This window comes from Cyanistes caeruleus, chromosome 18 (genome assembly GCF_971803275.1).
Source record: "Cyanistes caeruleus chromosome 18, bCyaCae1.hap1.1, whole genome shotgun sequence".
Lineage (NCBI taxonomy): Eukaryota > Metazoa > Chordata > Aves > Passeriformes > Paridae > Cyanistes > Cyanistes caeruleus.
The window spans coordinates 12,634,004-12,661,540 of NC_141718.1; the positions used below are offsets into that span (position 1 = coordinate 12,634,004).

At 51.5% G+C, this 27,537-nt stretch overlaps 1 protein-coding gene across 9 annotated transcripts in view; it reads left to right on the forward strand.

Moving 5' to 3' along the window:
* Positions 1-27,537, forward strand: part of OSBP2 (oxysterol binding protein 2) — a 92,429-nt gene that overhangs the window by 12,223 nt on the left and 52,669 nt on the right. For all 9 annotated transcript variants that reach the window (XM_023937778.2, XM_086856640.1, XM_086856641.1 and 6 more), the window contains one exon: positions 14,913-15,121. In XM_023937778.2, coding sequence (XP_023793546.2) covers positions 14,913-15,121 — 209 coding nt within the window. The remainder of the gene's footprint in view (positions 1-14,912; positions 15,122-27,537) is intronic.

A 27,537-nucleotide genomic window follows, 5' to 3' on the forward strand; every position in this document is an offset into this window, starting at 1 on the left:
AGTCAGAACAGCTTAGCTTAAGTGAGCCTGGATGTGATGTGATCCTGCTCCCTCACTTGGGAAAAGGGCGTTGTGCTGCTTTTCACTGCTCTGTGCTCCTTAATATCATAGAGTCATGAAATATCCTGAGTTGGAAGGGACCCATAAGGATCATCAAAGTCCAGCTCCTGGAATATGTTCCTATGGGAGAATTCCCTTCAGTGGCCTGGCTTCTGTCCCCTCTTACACTATTTTTTAAAACCTCTGATAACATAAAAATAGATAGAAAATTGAGGGTTTAAACCCACTTTTGTTCCTGCAGGAGATTAAAGAAATAAAAATGGGTAGAGAAGGTAAAAAAAACATAAGAGTTTTCAAGCAGTTTGGTGGATCCTGGGAAGAAAGGAGTAGGGTGGTGGTCACAGCTTTATTTATCTGGCTTGGGAGACCAGCTGAGTGCTGGGCTCTGTTCCTCTGCAGCTCAGCTGGCCTCTTCCTTCTCTCTTGGGACACTTTCTGTGTCCTGTCCTCCTCTGTGTGCTTTGGGGTCCTTTGGTTTCCCTTCCAGCTGCTGAACCTGTGAGACCCCCAGGACTCAGGGTCCTGCTGGAGAGAAGGGCCAGGAGCCACCCCTTGGAGTCATTCAAGGAGCATGTGGATGCAGACAGTGGCTTCTAGGCCAAGCTTGGCCTTTATCTGTTTAAAAAATTGTATAAATAGGTGCACTTCACCGCACGGGAAATTAAAACTAGAGAGCAACATTCATCTCCCTGCTGTTGACTGGAGAAGATGAAAAATTCTGGAAAGACTCCACAGAGCTGGATTGCTTGTGGTGCTGGCTGCACTTCTGGTGTTTGTTTGTTGTCTCACACCTCACTGGGAGCGTGGATCACTGCACGGATCCTGCTGGGACATGTGGCAAATGTCTCTTTGCTTCTCCTGTTTTCCCTGTCTCCCTGCACTGGCAAAGCACCCAGCCTGTGTGTGCTGCCTCTCTGCTTCTTTCCTTGGGTGGGATTTGTCCTGAAGAGCAGCCAGAACCCTGCATTCTGTCCCTGCAGTCTGGTTTTGCAGTTGTTGGAGAGGCAGGGGAGGAAGTGTTTTGTAGAAGGGAGCACTGGATACAGCTCCTTCAGAAATTAAAGATGCTGAGGGCTAAAAATAAACCATTCCCAGCCCTGTCCCTGCAGGAGAAGTTCCTGTTCCTGACAGGAACTGCTGGACACGAGCTCTTGGGGATGGAGGCTTTTAATGTCCTCTATGAAACACCAGAGCCTGGGTTGCAGTGGGATTCTGGGGCCTTCTGGCACAATCCTGTTGTTTCTGAGGAGCCTGAGCAGCTGAGGGGGTTGTAGAGTTGTCTGGCCAAGCAACATGTAAAATTGGGGTTTTTCTCGTTGAAAAACAGCAGCTAAAGAACTTCAAAAGAGCTGGAGAGGGAGTTCACCAAGGCCCTGGAATGATAGGACAAGGAGGAATGGCTTAAAGCTGAGCGTAGATTTAAGATTGGATATTGAAAGGAAATTGTTCCCTGGCAGGGTGGGCAGGCCCTGGCACAGGGTGCCCAGAGAAGCTGTGGCTGTCTCTGGATCCCTGGAAATGTCCAAGACCAGGCTGGACAGAGCTTGAAGCCACCTGGGACAGTGAAATGTCACCCTGACCATGTCAGGGGGTGGAACTGGATGAGCTTTAAGGACCTTTCCAACCCATTCCATGATTCGTGGATTGCTTTTTTGCCTTTGTGTGTACAGCAGGCTGCTTTGGAACCCCTTGGCTTCCCAGAGTGGCTCTGGAATGGGAGGCAGTGACTCTGGATATTCTGGTGCTGCTTTTGTTAATGTGAACCTTTCCTGCATGGAGCAAAGGGGTGGGATGGCAGCTGGGTGTTCTGGGAGGTGTGAAGGTGTCCTGTGCAGGGACATGATGGCCAGGCTTGGCTGCAGCCAGGGGAGCACGAAGGGCAGGACTCAGATTGTGCTGAAACAACTGCAATGTTTCTGCATTAAAACCTCTGAGCATTTATTGCACCACACAAGTTGTCTTGCAACACAATGCACTGAAAGTCTGGTCTGAGCACTTGGGAAATTGGCTGAAAACTGCAATTCATCCTTTCTATGTGTGAGAGCCCTCCCTTGTGAAGGTCAATGACTTTGCCTTCCCTCTTGGCTGTTCCTGGTAACCCACAGTCAATATCTGTAGGGTTTTTGCAGAAGATGTGCAGCCCTGAACACTGATCCCAGAGCATATCTTGGATTACAGATTCATGGAATGGTTTGGATTGGAAGGGAATTGAAATAGCATCCAGTCCCACCCCTGCCATGGGCAGCGACACCTCCCACTGTCCCAGGTTGCTCCAAGCCCCAATGTCCAGCCTGGCCTTGGGCACTGCCCGGGATCCAGGGACAGTCACAGCTGCTCTGGGCACCCTGTGCCAGGGCCTGCCCACCCTGCCAGGGAACAATTCCTGCCCAATATCCCATCCATCCCTGCCCTCTGGCAGTGGGAAGCCATTGCCCTTGGTGCTGGCCCTGGGACTCAATGCAGAAGGATGTTGGGTGTCACAGTGAAGCAGCTGGGATGTGCCAGGACTGTCCCTGAGTTACTGGCCAGGGTCACTCGGGCTCCTGCAGGATTTGATCCAAAAGTACCCTCAGCCCCAGTCATGGCCCAGTAAGTGGTTAACTCTTGATTTCTGTTTTATATAAAACTTTTGGCATCTGCAGCATCTGGAATATCAGCTGCCAACATACTTTATTGGTGGTGTTGTAAGGGATGGGAAAGGTCTTGCACTGTGCCACACTGCCCCTTGCATTCCCACTGCTGACATGGTTTGCTGTGCTGCTTGCATTTCCCTCTGTTTCCTCAGTTCTTATGGGAAACCTGCTCTTCCCAGGATTGCTGACCTTCACACTCCTCAGGAGTGTGTCCTGCAAGGATCAGCTGATCGTTTCCTGGCTAGTGGAGGTCGTAGAGGCACCTTGTATGCAGTACTCAAGTTCATGATCCCTCCTTCTGCTCTCAAATAGTGATTTCCTGCCCCCTGGAATCTGTTCTGGAAGCAGGCAGCTGCCTCCACTGGCCACTGCTCCCAGAAATAGGATATGCTGACTGTCAAGCTGAGCATGGATTTGTCACAGAATAAAGTTCTGTGTGTCACAGGAGGCTGCAGAAGTTGTTGCTGTTGGCTGATATGGGGTGTTTGCCTTGAGCAGAGGCAGCTGCAAGTCCTGTTCAGGGAGAAGATGGAGCTGAAGGAACCTCTCTCCATGTCTGCGCTGGACACACACCTGAAACCTGCCTCCACATAAACATGTAGGAAAGTGGTTCTTGAACTGAGGATTTCATAGTCAAGGGCTGAGAGGCAACAGTTCAGCTTTTAAATATGAAGTTTTCTTTCATCTCATGCCTTAAAATAGAGGAAAATGTATATTTATGCAACCATGTGGGCTTTGCATCCGGATATCTAAGGAATATTTCATCCAGAAGGAGATTCTGCATCTAGATATCTATCCCTAAGAAACACCTCATCCACACAGAGATCCTGGGCTATAATTGAGCATTGTTTGAAAGCTGGCAAGAAGTCAGGAGTGTGATGATTTTAGAGTGATGTTTGAGGTCACAGACTGTAGTTCATGTGCTGTCTCTGAGGGAAATTTATTTGGTACTGAAAACATTAACATTGACAGGAGCTTGTAGAAAAGAGATGCTTGCAGCATGGAAAAATTCTTGGAATTGAGCTCTTCTATCCACCCTCAGTCTCAGGAAAGATGGGATAAGTCCTGTGCTTGAAACAAATACATCCCTCAAGTCTGTAGTCTGGAAAACCAGGGTTTTTTAACCAGTCTGAATATTGTAAATGAGATAGGAATTGGTGGGATAGGAATAAAAATTGGGTTTTAATGCTGACTTTGTCTGCCATATGTGGTATTATGTCCTTGGCTGTGCTGGTGAGAAAAGATAAAACACGAGTTGACTGTGGCTGATCTTTATGCTGATCATTTAGCACAATTCCCAAGGGCTGAAGCACCAGTAAAAACTTGAAAGCAAAGGCTGTAATGAGAAAAATGACTGCTTGAGGCTCTCATCTGCTTCAGTACAATTATTTCTTGTGTAGTAAAGAGCATTTGTCAAATGAACCTTGTGTGTGGTCACTCCTTGTTCATTCTTGCTTACAAATGAGCCACCGAGCTTGTGAGTCAGGCCTGGCCCAGGTCTTGGATTATCCTGCTAGCCGTGGAGGTGAGGGGATCTGGACCAGACCTTTTGTGACTGGTGTGATATCACTGATGTGATAAGCTCAGCAGTAGCTGAAGGGCTTGGTGGACTTTTGCACCAAAGTCTTGGTGGGATTTTCCACTTTTGGATCTTCGGCATTTTAGTTTGGAAACTAAGCAATGAACTGGCACAACTGGGGGGCTTCCTCTGGCATTTTTGGAAGCTCCATGCCCAGAGCATGGCTCCCCTCAGCCATTCCCAGCTCCATGCCCAGAGCCTGACTCCCCTCAGTCATTCCCAGCTCCATGCCCAGGATCCAGCTCCCCTCAGCCATTCCCAGCTCCATGCCCAGAGCCTGGCTCCCCTCAGCCATTCCCAGCTCCATGCCCAGGATCCAGCTCCCCACAGCCATTCCCAGCTCCATGCCCAGGATCCAGCTCCCCACAGCCATTCCCAGCTCCCCACAGCCATTCCCAGCTCCATGCCCAGGATCCAGCTCCCCACAGCCATTCCCAGCTCCATGCCCAGAGCCCAGCTCCCCACAGCCCTGCTCAGCGGTTTTACCGAAGCTGCTGAGCTGTTGGTTTGGTTTCTGGGCTGTGAGGGACACCAGTGTCCCCATGCTGGGTCAGCTGCCACCAAGGACACACTCCTGGAGTGTTTCCTTCTGTTCATGTACTGAGATCCTTTCCTCATGCTGAGTTCCTTTAATTCTGCTCTTGCAGGGAGGGAAGGAGTGGAAGCCCTTTTTTGGGGAGCCACAGCGGTGTTAGGTGGGAGCGAGGCTGGAGTTGTTCTGTGTCATGCCAGCTCAGGGAGCTGCTGGTGCCCTGCAGAGCTGGTGAAGCCTCAAACCAGCACCTCCAGAAACTTTTTGTGTGCCCATGTTTGCAGGGCCCTTGTCAGCCAGGGCCACATCAGCCTCTCCAGAGGTGCAGAGGAGATAGCTCGAAGTGCTGGGAGGAGTGTCAGTGCTTGCTGGTAATTTTTTTAACATTAATTTTATCATTAATTAATTTATCTGTTTAATTGTTTATTTATTTTTCCCATAAAAACTCCAACACAGAGTCTCTTTGCCACCCATATCTGCTGATACCTGCACTATGGTTTAGTTTATCTCCTGGCTGTTGCTGAGGTGTCAGAAAACCAGCACTGTGCACATGAGAGAGGCAGGAGTGTGGTGTAAAAGGCAATGCCAGAGATGTGCAGTACGATGAGCTGACTTCAGAGTGTCTTTGTATTTGGGGTGGGAGCCTTGTCATTGGGAGCACTGCAGAAACAACATTGTCCTCAATGGAACAATAAGGACAATGGAACGAGGGGAAGGGAACGGTGCCTTTTGCTGTGATTCTGATTTTGGCAGGGAAAGGTTTTGAGGTCTGATTGCATTTTGCAGGTTTTACACAGGTTTTCAGGAAATGAGCCCCTGTACTTGGCACCCAGCTTGGATACGTTGTATATTGGAAGGAGCTTGCTCTCTGTGTGCTCCTCAGCCACGCAGCAGCTCAAGCTAGATTTTATTTAGGAGAGAGGTGAGGGGTAGCCTGGGTGTTGTTTTTCAGAGCCCTTTCAGCTTGGCAGTGTTGGTTTTCCGGCCCTGAGCACATCTTGCACTCCCCCAGCAGGGACTGTTTGGATGGAGTCACATCAGAGATGCTTCTGAGCAGGAAGTGCTGCCATTGGGAAAATGTCTCATCCTCCTGAGATGTTTCATGGAACCTTCCTGGCAGGCAGTGCTAGGTCCTGCACTGTGGCTCTGAGGGAATTTGTCTGACAAATTGCCTGTCCTGAGCTCCTCTGGAGGTTTTTTCCCCTCTCTGAAGCACAGAGAGACAAGGGCTATTTGTGAATGATCTGGAGCAGAAGGTATCTTCCAGGTTTTTCCTTGCCCCTTCACTGGGGTGAGTATTGCAGCCAAATTAAAGTGGAAAAGCACTGGAGAATGGAGTGTAAACTCCAGATTGCTGTGCTTATTGCTCACTTACAGAAGATCTGTATGGCCAAATCTTCCTTGAATCATGCTTGGCTGGTGTTGCTGAGGCTCTTTGGTGTTGGGTCCCAGTGTGGGCAGGGGTTTGTCCTGGAAACCAGCTTGGGAAGCTGCTGGATAGGTTGTGGTGGAATATTCCTGTGATCTGTGGAGGTGGTGAGTACCCGAGCTTCAGACATCCCTCTGGCTGGTGAGGATTGCAGCCAGGATTGCAGCCAGGATTGCAGCCAGGATTGCATCCCTCTGGCTGACAGGGATTGCAGCTCTCAGGCTGGTGAGGATTGCAGCCAGGATTGCAGCCAGGATTGCAGGCTTTCCCTTAACCCTGATCATTCCCAATCTGTGCCCACCCTGACTGCAGCCAGTTACAGATTAGTTGGCCTTTAAATAGATTTAAATCACGTGTTCTTTCAGCAATCTCAGCCCAACACTTGCCATGTGCTTGTTTGGGGTCGGTTTGTGCTTTCTTGGTTTTGGGGAAGGCGAAAAGAGGAAGCAAAGGGAAAAGCTGAGCCATTTGTCACATAGAGCTTGTGGTTTGTGAGAGCCCTGCTGAACCAGCTGTGGTGTGCTGAACTCACTGGGAAAATACCTCTGGAGCCACACGCTTGCATCCCCTTGGGTATTTGAGTTCTGGAATTGAATTGTCATAAAATCCCTTTTTCCTTGAACCCAGGGAGAGTAATAACCCCAAGAGGGTTGGTTTCCATGTTCCATGCCCTGACTTCAGGCATGTGAGCTCAAATTCAAGTGCTTTTTGGAATTTCTCTTGCCTAAAAGGGAAGCAGAGATTTCACTGGCTTTATACCCCCAAAAACTGAACAAAGGACATGGGAGATGTCAGTTTGTTGGGAAATGTGCCTTGGAGCACTTGTGCGGGTGGGCTCGTTGTGTTTGATACTTCAGGGATGGAGCATGTGGGGGTGACAGGAATTCAAGCACCACATGTGGGCATGGATGCTCTCAGGGATGGGAGCTGTTGTCTGGTGCGGGTGATGCTGGGAGGAGGTGGTGGCACAAGAGCCTTTTATTGGCAGTGAGCAATGGGGAGTGCAGCTCCTGTCCCTGCGCCCTGTGGGAATGCTGTGAGGAATGGGAGAGCTCAGCCTAAGCACAGGTAGCTGTGCTAGGCTCTGAATTCTGCATGGAAATCTTTGTTCCTGTGGGAAGAGTGAGCTGTGCTGCTCAGGCACAGCAGGGACTCAGGGCTGTGACATCTCTTGTGCTGCCTCCCACTCTTGGGAAGAAAAGAAAAGGATGTCCCCAGCTATTGAATTGTTCAATTCTGCCTGGTCTGCTCCCTGTCCTTGATTTCTTTCCTTCCCTCTGCCTGCAGCAGTCCTTGCACCTGACTCCAAAGAGCATTTCCCAGTTGGCCACGGGTATAAATATTTCTCTATGGCTGCAGAGCCTTTAATGCTACAGTATTTTCCAGTATGATGAAGAAATGAGTTTTATAAACTGGTTTCTACTTAATCCATAAAAGAAACAGTAGAAAAAACCAGGTCTTAATCTCCGAGTCTGGAGAGGTCAGTGGTGTAAGAAGCAGCGAGGGTGTCACAGAATCATGGAATAGATTGGGATGGATGGGACTTTAAATATCATCTTGTTCTACCCCCTGCCATGGGCTGGGACACCTTCCACTGTCCCAGGCTGCTCCAAGCCCCATCCAGCCTGGTCTTGGACACCTCCAGGGATCCAGGGGCAGCCCCAGCTGCTCTGGGCACCCTGTGCCAGGGCCTGCCCACCCTCACAGGAGAGAATTTCTTTCCAATGTCCCATCTAATCCTGCCCCTGTCCGTGGTAAGCCATTCCCCCTTGTCCCTCTGGGCTCTTGTCTGAAGCCCCTCTGTGTTTCATGAAGCTGTTGGGTTTGTGCTGTGGGTGGGTGTGTTTGCTCCTGGCTGTGTTGTGTTGGGTTTTGGGTGTGATCTGCAGCAATTCAGGAGCCTGGATTTGTAATTCTGTTGAGATCTGACAGCCAAAAAGTGTTTCTGAGTTCCAAATACAGTGTGGTGGTGGAGCTCACTGGGAAAATCCCTTGACACATCCATTTCCCAGCTCCAGGGATGAGCCTGGGATTGGTATCCAGCTCCATCTCACGTGTGTAGTGATGGATGTTGCTGTGAGGTCTCTGTACCTCACAGCCAGAGACTCAAAACCCACCCCAAACCACAAGCAATTTCACTCTCTTCCCTGACAGTTTGTGCTTTTTCCAGCTCTTCAGATGTTTATTTTCTCCTTGAATGCTGCCTAAGAGAGGAGGAGCTGGGGGGCATCCCTGCTGGCTCTGCCCCTGTGTTGCCCATCCAGCTGAAGTGTGGGACCTGCAGGAAGCTGTCTGGTTGTGCAGGGGAAGCTGTTGCTGGATCTACACTCACTCCCCCAATCTTGGACAGCAAAACTTCCTTGGGAAACAACTTAGATCATTATGTAAGGCAAAAAAACCCCTAAGATTGTGCAGCAACAGCAGGAGATTTTTCTGTAAATGCTGTTTAAATTAGGAAATACTTGCTGGGTCAGCAGTGTCCAGGGAGCTGAGTGGTGCCCTGCAAATGGTCTGGTGTGGCTGCTGGTGCCTCCTGCTTCTTCCAGAGCTCCCAGCAGGTCCCTGTTGGAGCACTTGGTGCTGCTTTCCCAAGGGAAGGCAGAGTCAGAGGCTGCTCACAAGCTGTTCTGGCTCCTCCTGAGATGTGATGGCTTCTGGATAACACTGGGGTGAAGTTCCTGGAGTGTGTGGTCTGAGGCTGGGGGCTCAGATGCAGCCTCTGAACCCCTCAGTGCTCAAATTTCACTGATTGTGGTGTAACAGCGGGGAGTGAAAGCCCAGGGTGACACTGAGATAAGGAAGACAAAACCTTCTGAGTCTCTAAGGGTCTCTCCTGCTCCCCTTGTGCTTCTGTGAGCCTATCCTGGGCTAAGTGTGAGCCCTGCAGGGAGCTACATTTGCACCAGCAAACAGTGGTAAGATGGGAATTCAGTGTTTGAGATCCTGAAGACAGGCTGGGAGAGCTGGGAGTGTTCTCCTGGAGAAGAAAAAGACTTCATTGGAACTGTCCTTCCAATACCTAGAGGGACACCAGGAGATCTGGGGAGGGACCTGGGACAAGGGATGGAGGGACAGGACACAGGGAATGGCTCCCACTGCCAGAGGGCAGGGATGGATGGGATATTGGGCAGGAATTGTTCCCTGGCAGGGTGGGCAGGCCCTGGCACAGGGTGCCCAGAGCAGCTGGGGCTGCCCCTGGATCCCTGGCAGTGCCCAAGGCCAGGCTGGACATTGGGGCTTGGAGCAACCTGGGACAGTGGGAGGTGTCCCTACCATGGCAGGGGTGGCACTGGATGAGCTTTGAGGTTCCTTCCAACACAAAGCCTTCCATGATTCCATGATACAGAATCAGGTGTGCTGATTTCTGAGGCTCATAGCAAAGCAATGGTTTTGAGATAATCAGAGAAATCTGTAGGATGAGAGTGTGAATGTATTTCAGGATATAACTTAAGCTATATTTGGATTTCCCTGTGGAGATTCCTTTGAACACAGCTTGTAATGGAGACTGGCCTTGCCAGCTTTGAAGGGGACCCTCAGCTCAGTGTTTGTGTAGCTCCTTGCTGGGTTTCAGGTGGATAATCCAGTTTGGAGACCTGTCCCTCACTACCCTGAGTGTTTCTGGCTCCCTCAAGATGCCAGATGCTCCCAGTCAGGACAGAATGGCACAAGGTCCGTCCAGGTGTCATTCCCACTCTGCTTGGCTGAACTGGGGCAGCTGTTGAGCTGCCAGGATTGCAGGAATGCTCTGGTCCCAGGGTTGGGCTGCTGGGAGCTCCCTGACCTCCTGTGGGTGCTCAGGCTGTAATTCTGCTGTGCCTGGGACATGGGGGCAGTCTCGGTTCCCTGCTGGGTTCCTCTGCCTGATGCTGTCAGGAAGGACAGGGATACCCAGAATGGTGCAGAGCCTTGCTGCTGGAAATAAAATTCTAGGAGAAATTCCACGGGCATCCCTTGTGCTTGTTAAGTGTTGGGAGCAGAGTGTGAGCTGGGCTTGTTCATTCCTTGCTGTGTTCTGTTCACTTCCAGCAGAGCCACACAGTTACAATTAGAGATTCTGTGTAAGCGGCATCTTCCCAGCATCCACACTCAATCTTTGGCTGTTGGAATATCACCAAAACCACAGCTGTGGAGCTGGCAGGCAAAAACTGTTTTATTATCTCCTTTTTCACCTTCTCTTTGGTCTGTAGATAAATCCGTCCTGTGAGCCCTTACAGGGAGATTTGTTGTTTATATCCAGGGAGATTTGGTACAGTTGTTAAAAATTGGGAGCATCTTTCTCTTGCACAGCACTGGCATGCTGAGCAGCCTCCTGGAGCTCAAGTGTCCCTTCAGAAGTAGGAAACAGGTCTTTAAATAATAATTTGCCGCTCTTTTATGACACTGCAGTGTGGAGCTGCTCTGTCAGGCTGTAGAATCCAAGTCCCTGAAAATCAGACTCCAGGAGTTTTAGACTGAAGCCCTTTTAAGGAACTGATGCTGTAAATTGTCTTGTCAAGCTCTGTGTTTAGATTTGTGGTGTTAAGGAGCTGGAGCAGCTTTTTCAGTCAAAAAAGAGAGAAGTGCTATAAATAATATTTTAAAAAGAAAATCTTTCAAGATTTTTGCAAAACCTGTCACTGTGAGTGGCTGGGATACAAGAGCTGTGTGGGGCTGGTGGGTAGGGTAGGTGATGGAGATGCCAGGATTTTCACCAGTCTGAAATTTCGATGATTCTGTTGAAATAAAAAAGGAAAAAATATATTTAGAATAGCAACATCTGCTGGCTTGGACAAAATCCATGGGGGAATTGGGACCTGTGCATCCAGAGGAGGTTGGAGAGCTGAAATAGGGTCTTGCTGGCATCGTGGTAAAAGCTATCAATGGTTTTAGAGTAAGGAATCCTCTCTCTGATGATCTTAGCACATCCATAACAGCACTGGTCTTGCCACAAACCTGATTTTGGGGATATCTCTCCATGATTCCTGTCCTGCTCTGTCTGGAGCTGGCTGCCTGGGCTGGCCAGTGTTGCCTTGGGCCAATCACTCAGGGCTTCCATGGTGTCGTGGTTTTAAACCAATAACTAAGAAAATTACTAATTTCTTGCTGTGAGATATGGATTAGAACAAGAGCAAAACAGGCATAAAACTTAAAAGGAAAAAAAAAAGAAAGTTTATTGACAAACTACAATAATAACACCAGAATAAACTTCCAGAAAAAATCTTTCCATCCCCTATCTACCCACTATTCCCTTGTTCACATGACAACAGAATCATCGAAAAACAAACAAAAAACTTGGAACTTTGATGGTTAAAACAGTCCCAATTCTTGCTACAGTCTTTTCACCAGTCTTTGTAGAGAAACAGAAGTTTCTTCCTGTTAATTTATGGAGTTTCTCACAAGAAAACTATTTTTGTTATAGTTTTCCATTGCCCTAATGTTAGCTGCCCAGAGTTGCTATTATTAGAGTTCACTCCTCCCATTTTCACATCACTCTGAAGTGTGTATGGGCCATGAGTCTAGAGATAGCATTTTTAAGGATAAGTTATTCAAAGGCAAAAAAGTCTTCTTCATCTGTTTGTGTGAGCTTCACCAGAAAATAGTTTTCTCATTGCCTCTCAAGGCTTCAAATCTCCCAGCACTTCACTATACCATAATTACTCTACTTTTTACTCAAATTTACACTTTGAACACTATTCCTCTCTAGATCCTGTATCATGAATTAAAGGAGTTCTTTTCAGGACTTCATTGTCCATCTCCATAGTTTCAACAGGGAGATATTTCAGCTTAATTAAAGCATCTTCTTAATTCTCTACCTTTCCTGAAGCTTCTTTTCTTTCCTGTCACTGGTAGTTTATAAAGTCTCTTTTCATGTTGATCTCTCTCTCTCTCTTTCTCTGGATAAAAAGATTAATCCGTAAGTCTCATCTGGGTAATGAAAGAGTTAAAATCTTGCCCAGGCTTTTGTAGGTGGTTCGGTGATCTCTGCTGAACAGGAGCTGGAGCCGTCTGCGATGGAAGGTTCCTCATAGCTGCTCTGGAGAGTGTGGCTGTCTCCGCTTGCTGCAGGTTCTGAGCCTCTCTCCTTCTTCACTCAGCAGTTTCTAGTGAATTAGTTACAGCAAAACCTGCAGCCGAGCCAGAGATCGGCTCGGCCTGGCCCAGGCCCGAGGAAAACCTTCCCCAGGCCCCCCCATCTCCCGGCCGGGAGCCGCGGCAGGCCCGGCCCAGTCCCCGCCCGGCGCCATGGCCTGGGCAGGGAACGGGAGGCCTGGAGCTCCGCCACCCTCCACAGCCAGAAAACAAAGAGAGCCCAGAGAGCTCTGCTTTTACACTTTAAGGTAGGGTTCACAAGTTGATCCCACTTTTTAATGGCCTAAACTGCTGTCAGTTCCCAGCAGTGACCGATAATTGGTCAGGAGAAAAGACTCCAAGCACTTCCCAGCAACTCCAACTCCCTTAAAGGTCAAGTAACTCCATGACACATGGAGTGTGTCCTGATGCTTTGGGATCTTGCTTCTGGGAAAAGGGACATACAGGTGTTGATATGATGATGTTTGCTGTCCCCTGGTTGGTTGGGTGGGTGTTTTAGTCCTCTCTGTGGTATTTTGGGATATTTTTTCTCTGTGGTGTGTCCTGGCCAGGACTCTCTCCAAGGCTGTCATTCCCCCCAGCCTCCCCTGCACAGCTCTAATTTTGGCTCTCCGAGAGCGAATCCCAGCGGTTTTTGCTCCCTCTCAGAGCTAAAAAATCCCGGAGGCTCAGCCGCCGCCACCTCTGTGTGCTCCATGTCCACGTTTAACCTCCCTCAGCCAGGTGCTCTCCAAACTCAGTGCTCCGAGCGCTGCGGGAAGGGGAGAACCGGGAAATCTGCCGGGATCACGTTATGCAAGAGCCGAGTGTGAGCGGTGAATAAGCAGATCCAGCTGACCATGAGGGCTCTGAAGGGCACCTCTGCTTCTTTCCCCATGTGTGGACATAGGAGATCGCTGTTGGCTCCAGGCTGGGTCAGGTGCCTGCCTCGTGTGTGGGTGCTGATTGATAGGAATTGATTTCCAATGTGGATTGGCACGGGAAGGGAGCTGGGAGAGCAACATCCCCGTTTTCTTGGGAAACTCTTTGAACATCTGGAGTTGATTTAGTGCAGTCACCTTGGAGACCTTGGCTTTGAGGACAAGAGAAAATTATTTTAGCAGCTCTCTCAAGGTATGAAGAGATCCCTTCTGGGAATGTATGTGCTGCAGTGTGAAGGGATCACTTGGGAATGAAAATCTGGGCTTGATTCCTTTGGAGCCAAGTCATCCCCTGCAAAAAGTGTAACCATGCTGTGCACTGGGTCTGAACTTACCCTGTGGTGCTGAGAGACACAAACTCGAAGTCTTTAGGAGGCACCAGGAGGATTTCATGTCAGGTTTGGCCCTGCAATAAATCTGTCCCACAAAGCAGTGTCAGGGCAGAGCAGGTGAGAGATGTCATTGAGATGTTTGGGAGGTTTGAGGATTTGAGTTCCTGGTGAGGCAGAGTGGTTGCCATCTGTATAACAAGCAGGAATCAGGTTGGCAGTGGGTATCCCTGGATTACTGCCCACTCTTCCCTGGGAGGGGCCGTATCTCCATCCTGTAATGAACTTGATCACCAGCGCTTCCTGGAGCAGCTCTAGGCTGTGCCTGGAAAAGCTCCTTGCTCTGATGTTCATGTGGAATTACAGAATCCTTGAGGTTGGAAAACCCTTTGAGATCATTGAGGTCAGTCATTAACCTGCCACCGGCAATGCCACCACTGCCTCATGTCCCCAAGTGCCACATCCACATGGCTGTTAAATCCCTCCAGGGATGGGGACTCCAAACCTCCCTGGGCAGCCCGTGCCAAGGCCTGACCACGCTTTCCATGCAGAAACTCCTCCTTATGTCCAACCTGAGCCTCCCCTGGCCCAGCCTGAGGCCGTTCCCTCTCCTCCTGTCCCTGTTCCCTTGGAGCAGAGCCCGACCCTCCCCGGCTGTCCCCTCCTGGCAGGGAGTTGTGCAGAGCCACAAGGGCCCCCTGAGCCTCCTTTTCTCCAGGCTGAGCCCCTTTCCCAGCTCCCTCAGCTGCTCCTGGGGCTCCAGCCCCTTCCCCAGCTCCGTTCCCTGCCCTGGACACGCTGCAGCCCCTCCAGGGCTCTCTTGTCAGGAGGGTCCCAGAGCTGCCCCAGCACTGGAGGTGCCACAGCAGGGCCAGCACAGGGGACGGGCCCTGCCCTGCTCCTGCTGCCCCCCAGGGCTGGGACATACGAGGTCTAAGCACACTTGGACAAAAACAATGATGGAATGGAGAGGGCATAAAGAGCCACAAAATGCTGGATTCTGGAGCTGGGACAGCTGGGAGAAGAGAGAAAAGCAGCTGTGGAAATGAGATGAGAAAGCCAGTGTTGCATAGTTGGTAACTTTGCTTTTAGAGCAGCCAGAAGCAGTGGACACAGTGGGACGTGAATGTGTAAGGAATGATGGGGTGTTGCTCCTCCAAGGGAACCTGCTCCATCTAAACACCTCAGCCTGTCCTTGTTTCTCTGTTTGTCCATCTTTTCCAGCTTTAGTGGATTGGATGTGAGTGCTGCCAGCTCAGGATGTCTCCACAGGTCTGTGCTGTGCAGAAAGGTGCCTTGGAGGCGTTCTGGGGTCAGGTACAGAGGCACTGACACTTTCTTGTCCCTCTGTTGCTGTGCAGGACGCAGGCGGAGATGGCTCACACGTGCCGAGGCACCATCAACCTGTCCACGGCCCACATCGACACGGAGGACTCGTGCAACATCGTGCTGTCCAACGGGGGCAGGACCTATCACCTGAAGGCCAACTCGGAGGTGGAGAGGCAGCGCTGGGTCACGGCCCTGGAGCTGGCCAAGGCCAAGGCCATCCGCATGCGGAACAACCAGTCAGGTACGGTGCACCTGATGGGCAGCCAGAGCCTTCCAGCTCCTCCTGGTCACCCAGCTCTCCTGGGCTTGTTAAATGGTGCAGAACCCACCCAGGTATGGTTTCACACATAGCTGGGAGTTGCTGATGGTCTCCCAGGGACACAAAGGGTTGGACACAGCCCTGCTACACCTGTGGTATCTCAGCTGCCTGGGCAACTCTGAGCAGGTCTGGGAATGGCTGTAAATTGTGGAGAGGCAGTAACAATGAGCTAATGATGCTGCTTCTGGAAGGCAGAATGACGAGTCTTTCTCTTGGAGACTTTGTGCTGGGAATGCTGTAAATGCTGTGGTCAGAGGCCTGGGCACCACGTGGATGGTGTTCCATAGCTTGGGGAGGTTTGGTGGATGAATGACACAGATATTTAGCTGAGCTGTTTCCGTGTGCATCTCTCCTTCTATCCCTTTGTTGTGGTGTTTATTGGAGTAGGTTTGGGACAGCTACACTTCGTAAAGCTGTCAGAGCCCTGTGCCTGGTCCAGAGCTCCTCCCCAGGGTCACCTTGTTCTGCTCCGTAATGGGTCAGTTGGGTCAGCTAGGCTTGACAAACAGAATATTTTAGAAATACTTCAATGATTCTGTGAGTCTGTATTTCAATGCTTCTGGGGTTAACATTGGGTTTTCTTCAAGCACACACAGCTTCAAGCTGCAGTAAACAAACTTCAGAAATGGAGAAGAGAAGGCTCCAGGAGACCTTAAAGCACCTTCCAGTGCCTGCAGGAGCTCCAGGAGAGATGGAGAGGGACTTGGGACAGGGGTGCCAGGGCAAGGGGGAATGGCTTACCACTGCCAGAGGGCAGGGATGGATGGGATATTGGGAAGGAATTGTTCCCTGGCAGGGTGGACAGGCCCTGGCACAGGGTGCCCAGAGCAGCTGGGGCTGCCCCTGGATCCCTGGCAGTGCCCAAGGCCAGGTTGGACATTGGGGCTTGGAGCAGCCTGGGACAGTGGGAGGTGTTCCTACCATGGCAGGGAGTTGGAGTACTTGATATTCAAAGTCCCAGCCCAAACCATTCTGTGACTTTCAAGTGCTGTGAACTTTCTGTCCCTTAAAATTCCAGCTCTGGAATATGCAAATACTGACAGAGAGCCCAGCTGATCCAGGAGAAGGGGAGAGTTTCTGGGCACGCTTGTTTAGCTGGGCAGGTGGGACTCTGTGCTGGCCATGGCTGCACTGAGGTGCCTGTGGGGACTGTCGAGTCCTTTAGCTGGGTGGGTGTGTGGAGAAGGATCTGGAGAGGGAGGTGTGGGAAAGGATCTCCTGGAGATGTGGTGTGTGGCTTTACCTTCCCTTTGGGACCGTAGGGCTGTGGCAGTGCTGGGTGGAGCGGTCACAGGGGCTGTCAGCCACGCTGCCTCCTGAGTCAGGCACAGCTATTTTGGTTTGTGTCTGCCCATAAAAATAGCAAATGCAGAGCCTGGCTGTGCTGAGCTCTGGCTCTGGGCTCTCTGGGCTGAGAGCAGTGCTGTGGCTGTGACTGCGCTTCCCTGTGGCTCTGCTGACTCAGCTCTGGTCCAGGCCATGGAGCTGATGGGAGAGAAAATCTGCACCAGATTCCTGCTTTTCCAAGCTTTCCTGATCTCATCAGAGGGGATAAGACACTGTAAATGGGCGCTGAATCCTGTGCTGTGGAGGTAGAGCTGAGCACATCAGTGAATTAATTTATGCCTTAATGTTCACCTGCCTGATGGTCCCAATTAGAGATCTTTTAATTATAGTAAAGAGTGACTGTGTGTTTGGCTTGAATCAAAATAGAATTCCTGATGTTGTGCCCCTACTGGGTTGGATGTTTACAAGTAAAGGGAAGAAGTTCTGGATTTGCTGTAGAAATCCCCAGTCCTTCAAGTCTGCTCATGTGCAGAATTGTCTGAGTTGCCCACTCTTTTCCTGAGGGATACCCAAAATCTGTGTGCTCCCCCAGGGCTGCTCTGCAGAGCCCAGGTGGGCTCTGAGGAGTGCAAAGGGTGGTGAAGCAGCTGAAGGGATTTGTGCTCTCAAGGAGGAGCATCCATGGCTCTGGGAGGCCAGAAGGTGGGGAGAGGGTGGCAGAGGGGGCAGGTTTGTTTCTGATGCTGTCTGTCATTCTGGGAAAGGACACAGAGAGCATCCTTGTGGCCATCTGTGCTCATGGGCACTGCCTGCTGCCCTGCCTGCTTCAGAGACACCTCTCCTCACCACCCTCACAGGGAAGAGTTTCTTCCCAATATTCCATCTATCCCTGCCCTCTGGCAGTGGGAAGCCATTCCCTGTGTCCTGTCCCTCCATCCCTTGTCCCCAGTCCCTCTCCAGCTCTCCTGGAGTTGCTTTAGGCCCTGGAAGGGACTCTGAGGTGTCCCTGGAGCCTTCTCTCCTGGTGAACACCCCCAGCTCTCCCAGCCTGGCTCCAGCCCTTGGAGCAGCTCCATGGCCTCCTCTGGACTGGCTCCAGCAGCTCCAGGTCCCTCCTGTGCAGGGCCCCAGGGCTGGGGCAGGTCTGCAGGTGAGGTCTCACCTGAGTGGGGCAGAGGGACAGAATCCCCCCCCAGCCACTGCCCACACTGGGGCTCAGCCCAGGGCAGGGGGGTTTCAGAGCCAGGGCATGGCAGCCCTCACCCAGCTGCACCCCAAAGTCTTGTCCCCAGGGCTGCTCTCAAGGAATTACTCTCCCAGACTGTGCTCACAGCTGGGATTGCCCTGACCTGGATGCAGGACCTGGCACTTGGACTTGTTGAACCTTGTGAGGTTCTCCTGGGCCCTCTCCAGCTTTCCACCCCCCTGGATGTCCCCATCCTTCTGTTGTGTCGACTGCACCGCTCAGCCTTGAACCACCCTTCAATTGTGGTGGTTCAATCAATCACCTATTCCAATGCTCTCCTGATCCAGAAAGCTTCTGGATCATGAGCTGGGATTTTATTCACTGTTTCTGCAGGAATCAGTGATCCCAGTGCTGTCAGGGCATTTGGGATTTGATGGGAAATTTGGTGGGTCGAAGGACTGGCAAATTGCTGCCCATATCTTCACTGCTGGGTCACCATTTTGGGGTCGATGAAAAGGGTTTTTCCCCCAGGAGTTCTCCTGAATTGAGCAGCTGTGGAAGTGTTTTTAACTCAGCTGCTGGCTGAAGCTGTGCACCCACAGTGGCCATTCACAGGACTGCTTTTCATATCTGTTTTTAACAGCAAACCTGTCCCCAGACCAATACGGGGTGGGAGACTTTGCTGTTCTGTGCATGGGGGAGCTCTGGTTTCCCCTCTGCCCACTCTGGAGTCAGGAGTATTTTGGTAACGAGCTGGGACCTGGGACCTTGGTACTGGGAGATGTGACCTGAGCTCCCTGTCCTCATCCTGCTTCCCAGGGAGAAACCTGCCCAGGGATTCTGCACGGATTAGCGGCAGAAAGTGAGAGCAGAGCTGAGCTGCTGGCTTATCTCTCTCCTCAATTAGCACATGTGCTTAATTCCTCCATGCAGAGTGTGACAGGAGGACAGGACAGTCCCATCCCAGACCAAGCTCTGCTCAGCCAAACCTGGCATTCCTTTTTCTAGGTGGGATTGCAAAGTGTTGGGAAAGTTGTAGTAAACTCAATTTGTCCACATCCAGCTCCATCACCTGCTTTTATCAGCACTGGCTGTGGCCCTGTGTTATTACCTGGCCTGAAAATCAGATTTCTGCATTCACCCTCTGTATTTGGTGACTGTAGGTGGTGGATTTTCTTCAAACAAATACAAAAATAGATACAAAACTATCCTTTCTTTTTAGAGCAGTATCATGACATCCAGGAATTATATGATTGCTGAATATATGAGGATTGTTCTCTTGGCTCTGTAATAAGAGGGTCTTTGGAAAAGTGTACAAGGGAAGGGTGGAAATCTGTTCTTGGTATTTTAAGCACTAGGAAAACTCCCCAAAATGGGCTTGGGCTGCTTGGAAAGGGAGTTGGTGACTCCTTTTGGTTCCTTGCTTGGGGATTCCTGGCAGGAGAGAGGGTGGAAGCCGTGTTGTAATTCCAATGCTCTCCTGATCCAGAGCAGATTCCAGAAAGTGATTTTGGTGTTCATGGTGCTGAAATCCAGGAGTTCACTGGACAGGTCAGTGCTGCTATCTGTGCCAAGAACAATTCACCTGCCAGCCACTCTCAGAGGCATCTGGTTCCTTTGGCTGAGGCTGGAGTCAGTGCAGCATTAAAACTGGGAATTGATAATCAGAGTGGAAAAGAAGGAAGGAAGGTTTGCTCTGTGTGCTGCTGTGATCTCTTTCCTAGAGAAGCCCTGTCTCTTCTCACAGTGGCTCACAGGGTTTTCAGCAGAACTTGAAAAGAAAACCCAAACAACCAAACAGGCACAAGATTAACCAGAGAAATAAGAGCTCCTCTGACAAGGGAAGGAGGATGATGGAAAGTAAATTTTTCATCTGGGAGAGGGACAGCTGAAGGTGCTGCATGGATGATAGTCAGTGGTGCAGGAAATGTGCTGGAGCCCCAGGAGGGGCTGAGGGAGCTGGGAAAGGGGCTCAGCCTGGAGAAAAGGAGGCTCAGGGGGCCCTTGTGGCTCTGCACAACTCCCTGCCAGGAGGGGACAGCCGGGGAGGGTCGGGCTCTGCTCCCAGGGAACAGGGACAGGAGGAGAGGGAACGGCCTCAGGCTGCGCCAGGGGAGGCTCAGGGTGAATTTTGGGAAATGTTTTTCATGGAAAGAGCTGTCCAGCCCTGGCACAGCTGCCTAGGGCAGGGGTGGATCCCCATCTCTGAAGGGGTGGATGTGGCACTTGGGGACATGGGTTATTGGTGGCCTTGGTAGTTCTAGATTAATGGTTAGACTGATCTTAAAGGTCTTTTCCAGCCTCAACATTTCTGTGAATGTCTGAGTCTAGGAAAATTTGGGGATGAGTGCTTATAACAAGAGAAAGGAGGGAATTAACAGGTCATAAATGGAGCAAGAATAATTAATATTTTGTACAACATCCAATTAAATGGTGGCACTTGCTGCCGAGAGCCAGAAAATCCAGGGAGACTCAACAGATTTGGGCACAATTTCATCCCTTGGGGTACAAGCTGTAACTGGCTGTGTATGGAATGTGACCTGGGGGCTCCTTGTGCACCACAGCTCTGACTGTGAAGGATCAGTGCCCAGAGGAACCAGTATCCTGTTTCCAAAATACCAATTGCAGTTTGCTTGCTGGGGAAGGGATGGAATCTCCTGAGGTTTTAGGTTCACCTTGTAGCACCAGGGGGAGGATTCACTTCAAAACCAACACCCTGTGGTGTGGGTCAGTGATAATGGGGGTGATTACTTGGGTTAACTGGTTATTCCTCCTGCCTCAATCCATTGTTTTCTTCTTGAAAAACAGGGAGGAATTGCTTTTGGGGGCTTTCTGTGGTCTGCAGGAGGGTGGAACCTCTGAGCAAGGGGGAGGAGGAGGGTTGGTTGTGCAGGTGATGCCCTCTGCTCTGGTCCTGGGGTGAATTCCAGTTACAGTAGAGTGGGAAGGGAAAATCCAGCTCTGGACAGGGACCCTGGAGCTGTGGGGATCCCACTGCAGGGTTGGGCTGCAGTTGGGTGGGTAGAAGCCAAGGGGCAGCTCAAGCCAGCAAGGAGTTCCCCTTCAGCATTCCAGATCCAGCCTTTATGGCAGCATTAAAAAATAGTCATAATTAATTATTCCTCAGTGTTCCCTTTAATCACTCACTGATAATGTCACTTTTATCACTCAACTAATTTTGGCTGGCTTTTGTTCTTTTTCCAAGGCAGGGGTTTTGTTTGCAAAAGCCATTTTGAGTTGGGCCTGTGACACTGCAAAGCATCTGGCACCTTCCCTGTCCCATTCCATGAATTATCCCCTTGTTGCTCCCCCCGGCCTCACAGAAGCTCCTGGCCAGGTGGCCTTGGCTTGTGGCTCTGCTGGGGTTGTGGCAGGATAGGACAATCCCTGTCATTGTTGCCTGTAACAGTCCAGCTATTCCCAGCTCTTTTGACAACAGCATTCCCTCTTCCCCTCCTCCCTGAGCTTCCCGGGCACAGTGAGCTGTTTTCCCTGTGCTGGAGGGCTCGTGCCTGGAGGCACTGGCTGCCAGCGCTGTCACCTTGCTCTTCTAATTGTCTTTTTATCCTTGGAGTCTGGATTTTCCCAGGATAGCCAGCTGTTGTTAACTATGCCAGGAGCTGCTACTGCTGTGGGAAATAGAATTGACGGTGCTGCTGATGGAGTTGTTTGCTTGGATTTCCTGTTCCTAATGATTCCTGACTCCTCTCAGTGCCTTCTGCTCTCACTTGTGTTCCTCCTGCAGCTGGCAGGATGCTCTGGCTCCCCGGTTTCCTGATGGATTGGGGTGGGTTGATCCATCTCAGCCACCCCAGTGAGCTGCAGCCAACACTTCAGCCCCTCCTGCCACAGCCACAGGGATGCTGGAGGGCAGGAAGGGTTTGCAGAGGGATCTGGACAGGCTGGGTCCATGGGAACCTGTGCCAGGGAGAAGGACTTTGGACAAAGGCCTGGAGTGACAGGTTAGATGGGATACTGGGAAGAAATTGTTCCCTGTAAGTGTGCTGAGGCCCTGGCACAGGGTGCCCAGAGAAATTGTGGCTCCTGGATCCCTGGAAGTGCCCAAGGCCAGGCTGGATGGGGCTTGGAGCAGCCTGGGACAGTGGAAGGTGTCCCTGCCATGGCAGGAGGTGGGACTGGATGAGCTTTAAGGTCCCTTCCACCCCAAACCAGTGTAGGGTTCTCTTATCTACACAGCCTCCAACTGCTCCCTTCTCCTGGCTGCTCCTGGTGGTGCAAACACGAGGAAGATGGGAGGGATCTTTGAATTTTTCTATTTCACAAGCCAGGAACCACTTCCCTCCCCTCCCTCCCCTCCCTCCCCCGCCTTGTTATTTTTCTAATCTGTTTTTAATTCCCTTGCTGCTGTTTTCCACTCCACTTGCATGTGGGGATGGAGTAACCCCAGAACTGAGCTTCCCTCCTTGCTGTGGTGCCGCTGTTCCCGTGGTTCCCAGGTACCGCTCCACGCTGGCTGTTGTTGTTTTGCAGATGTAATCCGTGATAATCATTCCCAGCGAAGGAACCCAGAAAACAGTACTTACATAACAGCACGAATTAAACATTCCAGCAGGAGCTCAGAGCAGCCAGCAGTATTTAGGCCATTCCTGCTGCTCCTGCCTCATCCTCCAGAGTGAGCGAAGGAGCCGTGGCTGCTCCTCAGCACTGGATGGTCCCCATGGTCCAGTGGAAGCTGTCTCTGCCCATGGCAGGGCTTAGAACAAGATGAACTTTAACGTCCTTTCCAACCTAAACTATTCCATGATTCCGTGACAGGACACAGGGAATGGCTTCCCACTGCCAGAGGGCAGGGATGGATGGGATATTGGGCAGGAATTGTTCCCTGGCAGGGTGGGCAGGCCCTGGCACAGGGTGCCCAGAGCAGCTGGGGCTGCCCCTGGATCCCTGGCAGTGTCCAAGGCCAGGCTGGACATTGGGGCTTGGAGCAGCCTGGGACAGTGGGAGGTGTCGCTGCCATGGCAGGGGAACTAGATAAGCTTTAAGTTCCCACCCAACCCATTCTGGGATTCTGTGATTCAGAAGTGGGATGGGAATTGATGTCACAGCTCCTACTGCTGTCCAGTGCTGCTCTTACCCCTGCCCAAGGGCAGATGCAAATCCCCCCCTGCCTCCCCTGCCGTGTGCCACTGCCCAGGGAATCCTGGTGCTCCATTCTCTGGCAATCACCCTGTCCTTTCACTCTCTTGGCAGCCTCTTGGAATGTTTTAGGGCTCCTGAAGTCCCTCAGCAGGGCTGGAATTCAGCTGTGTGTGGTGAGCCAGGCCCTGTGGCAGTTTCTCCGTGGAGCTTTTTGGGCTCCCGTGTTTTCAACATTCCAGGTGAGGCTGCAGCAATAACCCCCTGGAAATAAACACAGGAACGTGACAGAGCAGAGGAGTGGTGGGGGCGAGGCTCTGGGAAGGGCTGGCGCAGCAGGAGCCGAGCAGGGGTGGGCAGGAGGCTCCGTGCCCACGCCGGAGCTCAGGAAAACTGCCGGAGGAGGAGGGTGGGATGTGCAGCACGAGGATTCTGGGGGAGGTTTAGGTTGGATATTGGGGAAAATTCCTTCATGAAAAGGGTGGTCAGGCTTTGGAGCGGACTGCCCAGATGGTGGAGTCCCCATTCCTGGGGGGATTTAACAGACATGTGGATGTGGCACTTGGGTACGTGGGTGGCCTTGGCAGCACTGGGGAGCATCGAGTTGGACTCGATGATCTCAGAGGGCTTTTCCAGCCTGAGTGATTCCATGATTCTCTGAACTCTACTGCCACACCAGGCCCCTCCTTTCCTCACCAGGGTGACCTGGGACAGCTGTGGTGAAGGAAAAGGCCCTTTCTTGGCTGAGCTGATGCAGAAGGAGTTTGGTGCAGGAACAGGAGGAGGAGGAGGAGAAATCCTTCTGGATTCTTGCTCAGTCCTGCCTGATGCCTGTGGGAGCTGGGAGAGTGGGCAAAACCCCGGGGCTAAAGTATCCTATTGTGCACATAGGACTCAGTTCACTCCATGGCAAGTTGGAGAGCAGATTCTTCTCCAGAAAAATATGGGTGAGAGAGGGATAAATTCCTGTGCTGAGGATAGTGCTACTCCTGGAGCTGATAAATAGCAGGGAAAAACTGGTTATAAACTGATAAAGTGATAAATACCAGAGCAGAATGGTCTCTCCTGTGCCATGTTTGTAGGTACCACAAATCCATTCTTATTCCCAAAATTGCTGTGGACTGTGTTACTGGTTTGTGTTTCTCCCATTCCTATCTCCTGTGTTTCTTTAAATGTCTTTTTGCCCTCATTTCATTATTTATGACCCTTTCCCCCTGTGCCCTGGCCAAACACTGTGAATGTGTGGCCAGAGTAAGGGGATTTCCATCATTCCGTGTTTTCCAGCTGTTTAGAAGTTAGTGTTTGCTTTCTGTCATTCTCAGCGCCTTTTTTTTTGTTGCTTCCACACAATCTTCTCCCTTCCACACATCTTTTTGATAAAAGAATTTCCCAAGGTCACTTGGCAAGGCTGCAAAGCCCAAACCAGTGACCCCTGGGCAGCTGTGCCCACATTTCACCTTAACTCAGGGCTAATTATTTCCCTTGGGGAATTGCAAGTGGTGCTTTGTAACTTCCAGCCAAAGGGGTTCAAACAGCCTTTGCAGGGCCATAGAATCATGGAATGGTTTGGGTTGAAGGGACCTTAAAGCTCATCTTGTCCCACCCCCTGCCATGGGCAGGGACACCTTTATGTCCTTTCGCATTACCACCTGCCCTGAGTTCATCCCAACTCAAGTGAAAAGTTCCCAAAAATGACAAACCCAGTCAACATTAGCCAGTGCAGCAGGGAAGGAACAACAAGGATCATCCTTCCCACTTCTGCACCCACGCAGGAAGGGGGATTTTTAAGATCCCAGGGAATACACAGTGCTTGCCTGGCAGGGAACCAAGAGAGACTCACCCTTGGTGACAAGGCTTTGGTGTTTGAGCAAGAAAACACTTTCATATACTACAAACTTGTTATTTTTCACAACAGGCAAAAAATGTGGTTTCCCTAAGTACCAGTGACACACCAGGTTTAGCTTGGGAAGACTTTCAAAAATATTTGTGCTAAAAATAATATCAAAACTTTCAAGCACTTCTAGTGCTGTCTAAAATAGGAGCATGCATCATATTTATATGCTGCAAAACCTTAATCCCAAACTAAGCTTTACAGGTTTGTGGAAAAACAACACATGAAAAGGAACTGGACACACAGATCACCTTTATCCACTGGGAGAACTAAAGGATGAGAGTACCTGAGAGTGCCTACAAGAAAGATGGAGAGGGGCTTGGGACAAGGGATGGAGGGACAGGACACAGGGAATGGCTTCCCACTGCCAGAGGGCAGGGATGGATGGGATATTGGGCAGGAATTGTTCCCTGGCAGGGTGGGCAGGCCCTGGCACAGGGTGCCCAGAGCAGCTGGGGCTGCCCCTGGATCCCTGGCAGTGCCCAGGGCCAGGCTGGAAGGGGTTTGGAGCAGCCTGGGACAATGGAAGGTGTCTCTGCCCATGGGATGAACAATTCCAGCACAGGGGTTTCGTGGTATGGTGGGGGGGTGTGGTGTCCTCATGGAAATTGGGCTGCAGGAAGGGGACAAAGCCAGGTCCTTGCTCACCCTGGCTCTTGTGCCCTGAACTCCCAGTGCTGGGAGTAGACTCTGGGTGCTGATTTTTAAGGCAAGTTTCACCTGTAAGTAGTTTTTGATGCCATGATTATCAACACAGCAGGGATTTTCATACAATTGGGAGCAGCAAGGGGGAGATTCCCAGCTCAGGGAGTCAGTTCAGTATCTCACTGTTATTGTCAGTCTTTCAGAATTCCCACGGGCTTTTTCTTTACCTGGCACAGGAAGAGGCTGTTGGAGGTAAATCAAGATTGAACTCTGGAAACAATAACAGTCCTTCCTAGGTAAAAATGAGTCACTGAGTGAAAACTGATCCTTCAGTGGGTCTGGAAGCATCTCTGGAGGGTTGGGCTGGGGCAGAGGTGGCAGAGCTGTTGGACACTGAGGATTGAGGGTCTGGCAGGAAACCTTGTGGTGTTTGTGCCTAATGAAGCCAAACAGCTCCTGCTCCTGGCCACAGAAGGGAAAATGGGATTTAGGTTGGTGGTGGGGTACAACAGCTCTGTACAACCCTGGCACAGGGAGTCCCTCAGGGTTCTCCCTGCACATGAAGGAATTTGAGTTGGATGTTCATTCATTACTCAGGTGCCAGGGAACTTCTGGGAATCACAGCTTGAGGGAACAGAGCACCTGCAAAGCCATGTGTGGCTTCCATCCCCATGGGAGTTCTGACATCCCTCTGGACAAGGGATGTGGGATATCTGAGCATACCACAGTCACAGAATTGTTTAGGTTGGGAGAGCCCTCAGAGATCACCCAAATCCCTCCATTCCTTAGCCCTGCCAAGGCCACCACTGCCCCATGTCCCCAAGTGCCACATCCACCGAGCTGCTAAACCCCTTCAGGGATGGGAAATCCACTCCTGCCCTGGGCAGCTGTGCCAGGGCTGGACAGCTCTTTCCATGAAAAACATTTCCCAAAATTCACCCTGAGCCTCCCCTGGCCCAGCCTGAGGCCGTTCCCTCTCCTCCTGTCCCTGTTCCCTGGGAGCAGAGCCCGACCCTCCCCGGCTGTCCCCTCCTGGCAGGGAGTTGTGCAGAGCCACAAGGGCCCCCTGAGCCTCCTTTTCTCCAGGCTGAGCCCCTTTCCCAGCTCCCTCAGCCGCTCCTGGGGCTCCAGCCCCTTCCCCAGCTCCGTTCCCTGCCCTGGACACGCTGCAGCCCCTCCAGGGCTCTCTTGTCAGGAGGGTCCCAGAGCTGCCCCAGCACTGGAGGTGCCCCAGCAGGGCCAGCACAGGGGACGGGCCCTGCCCTGCTCCTGCTGCCCCCCAGGGCTGGGACAGCCCCGCTGCCCTTGGCCACACCTGGGCTGGTGTCCAGCCCCCGGCACCGGCTCCCGCAGGGCTTTTCCTGCCGGGCACTCTCCAGCCGGGTTCTTTGCTCGTGTTCCCGTCTCAGGCCGTGCAGCAGGAGCAGGCTGCCCTCTCCCGGCTGCTCCCAGCGATTCCTGGCTCCTGTGAGGTTTCCCAGCTCTTGCGTAAGCGCTGTCCCTGCGGAGAGCCCGGCCTTGGAGGTGCCGACATTATTTACTGCCTGTGCTTGACTTTGCAGCTGGCCTTTAATGGATGTCTTGGAAAACAGGGATTTGCCAGCCAGACCTTGCTTGGACGCTGCAGTAGGGCAGGAGAGTCGGCTTTTCCGTGGGGAAGAGCTGCTCCTCCTCTCGCAGCATTCCAGCCCCATTCCCAGTTCCAGACAGAGCCCTCGGGCTGCTCACAGCATGTGGGGACCCCAAAATTCCCCCTGCACCGACACATTCCGGGCTGGAAATGGCTCATCCAGCTGGGCTGTGCTGGCACCTTGTGGTTCCTGTGCTCCTGCAGCGCCTCAACTCCTCCCAGGGCTGGAATCTGATGCCAGCAGAGGCTCCTTTGGGGTATTTCCCCTGATCCGCGGGGGAAATTTAGAATTCCTGTGGAGTTTTAGGAGTCTTTAAGCTAAAATTGTCACTCTAGGGAGTGAAGATCAACTTGCAGAGGATAAAATGCCACTTCTATTCTGCTCAGCTTTTTATTTTATTTGAGGAAAATCTCTCTTGTGTAATAATTTGGAGTCTCCTCCGTTGGCTCCATTGGTGAGGGATGAGATGGGATTCATGGAATGCTGCTTCTCCTGGGAGGTCTGCTGGGGGGTCTTGGCCCTGCTGGTCTGAGGACATTTGGTGCCCTGGGTGGGCTCAGCAGCCTCTCCTGCAGGAGCCCTGTCCTGGGAGCAGGGATCC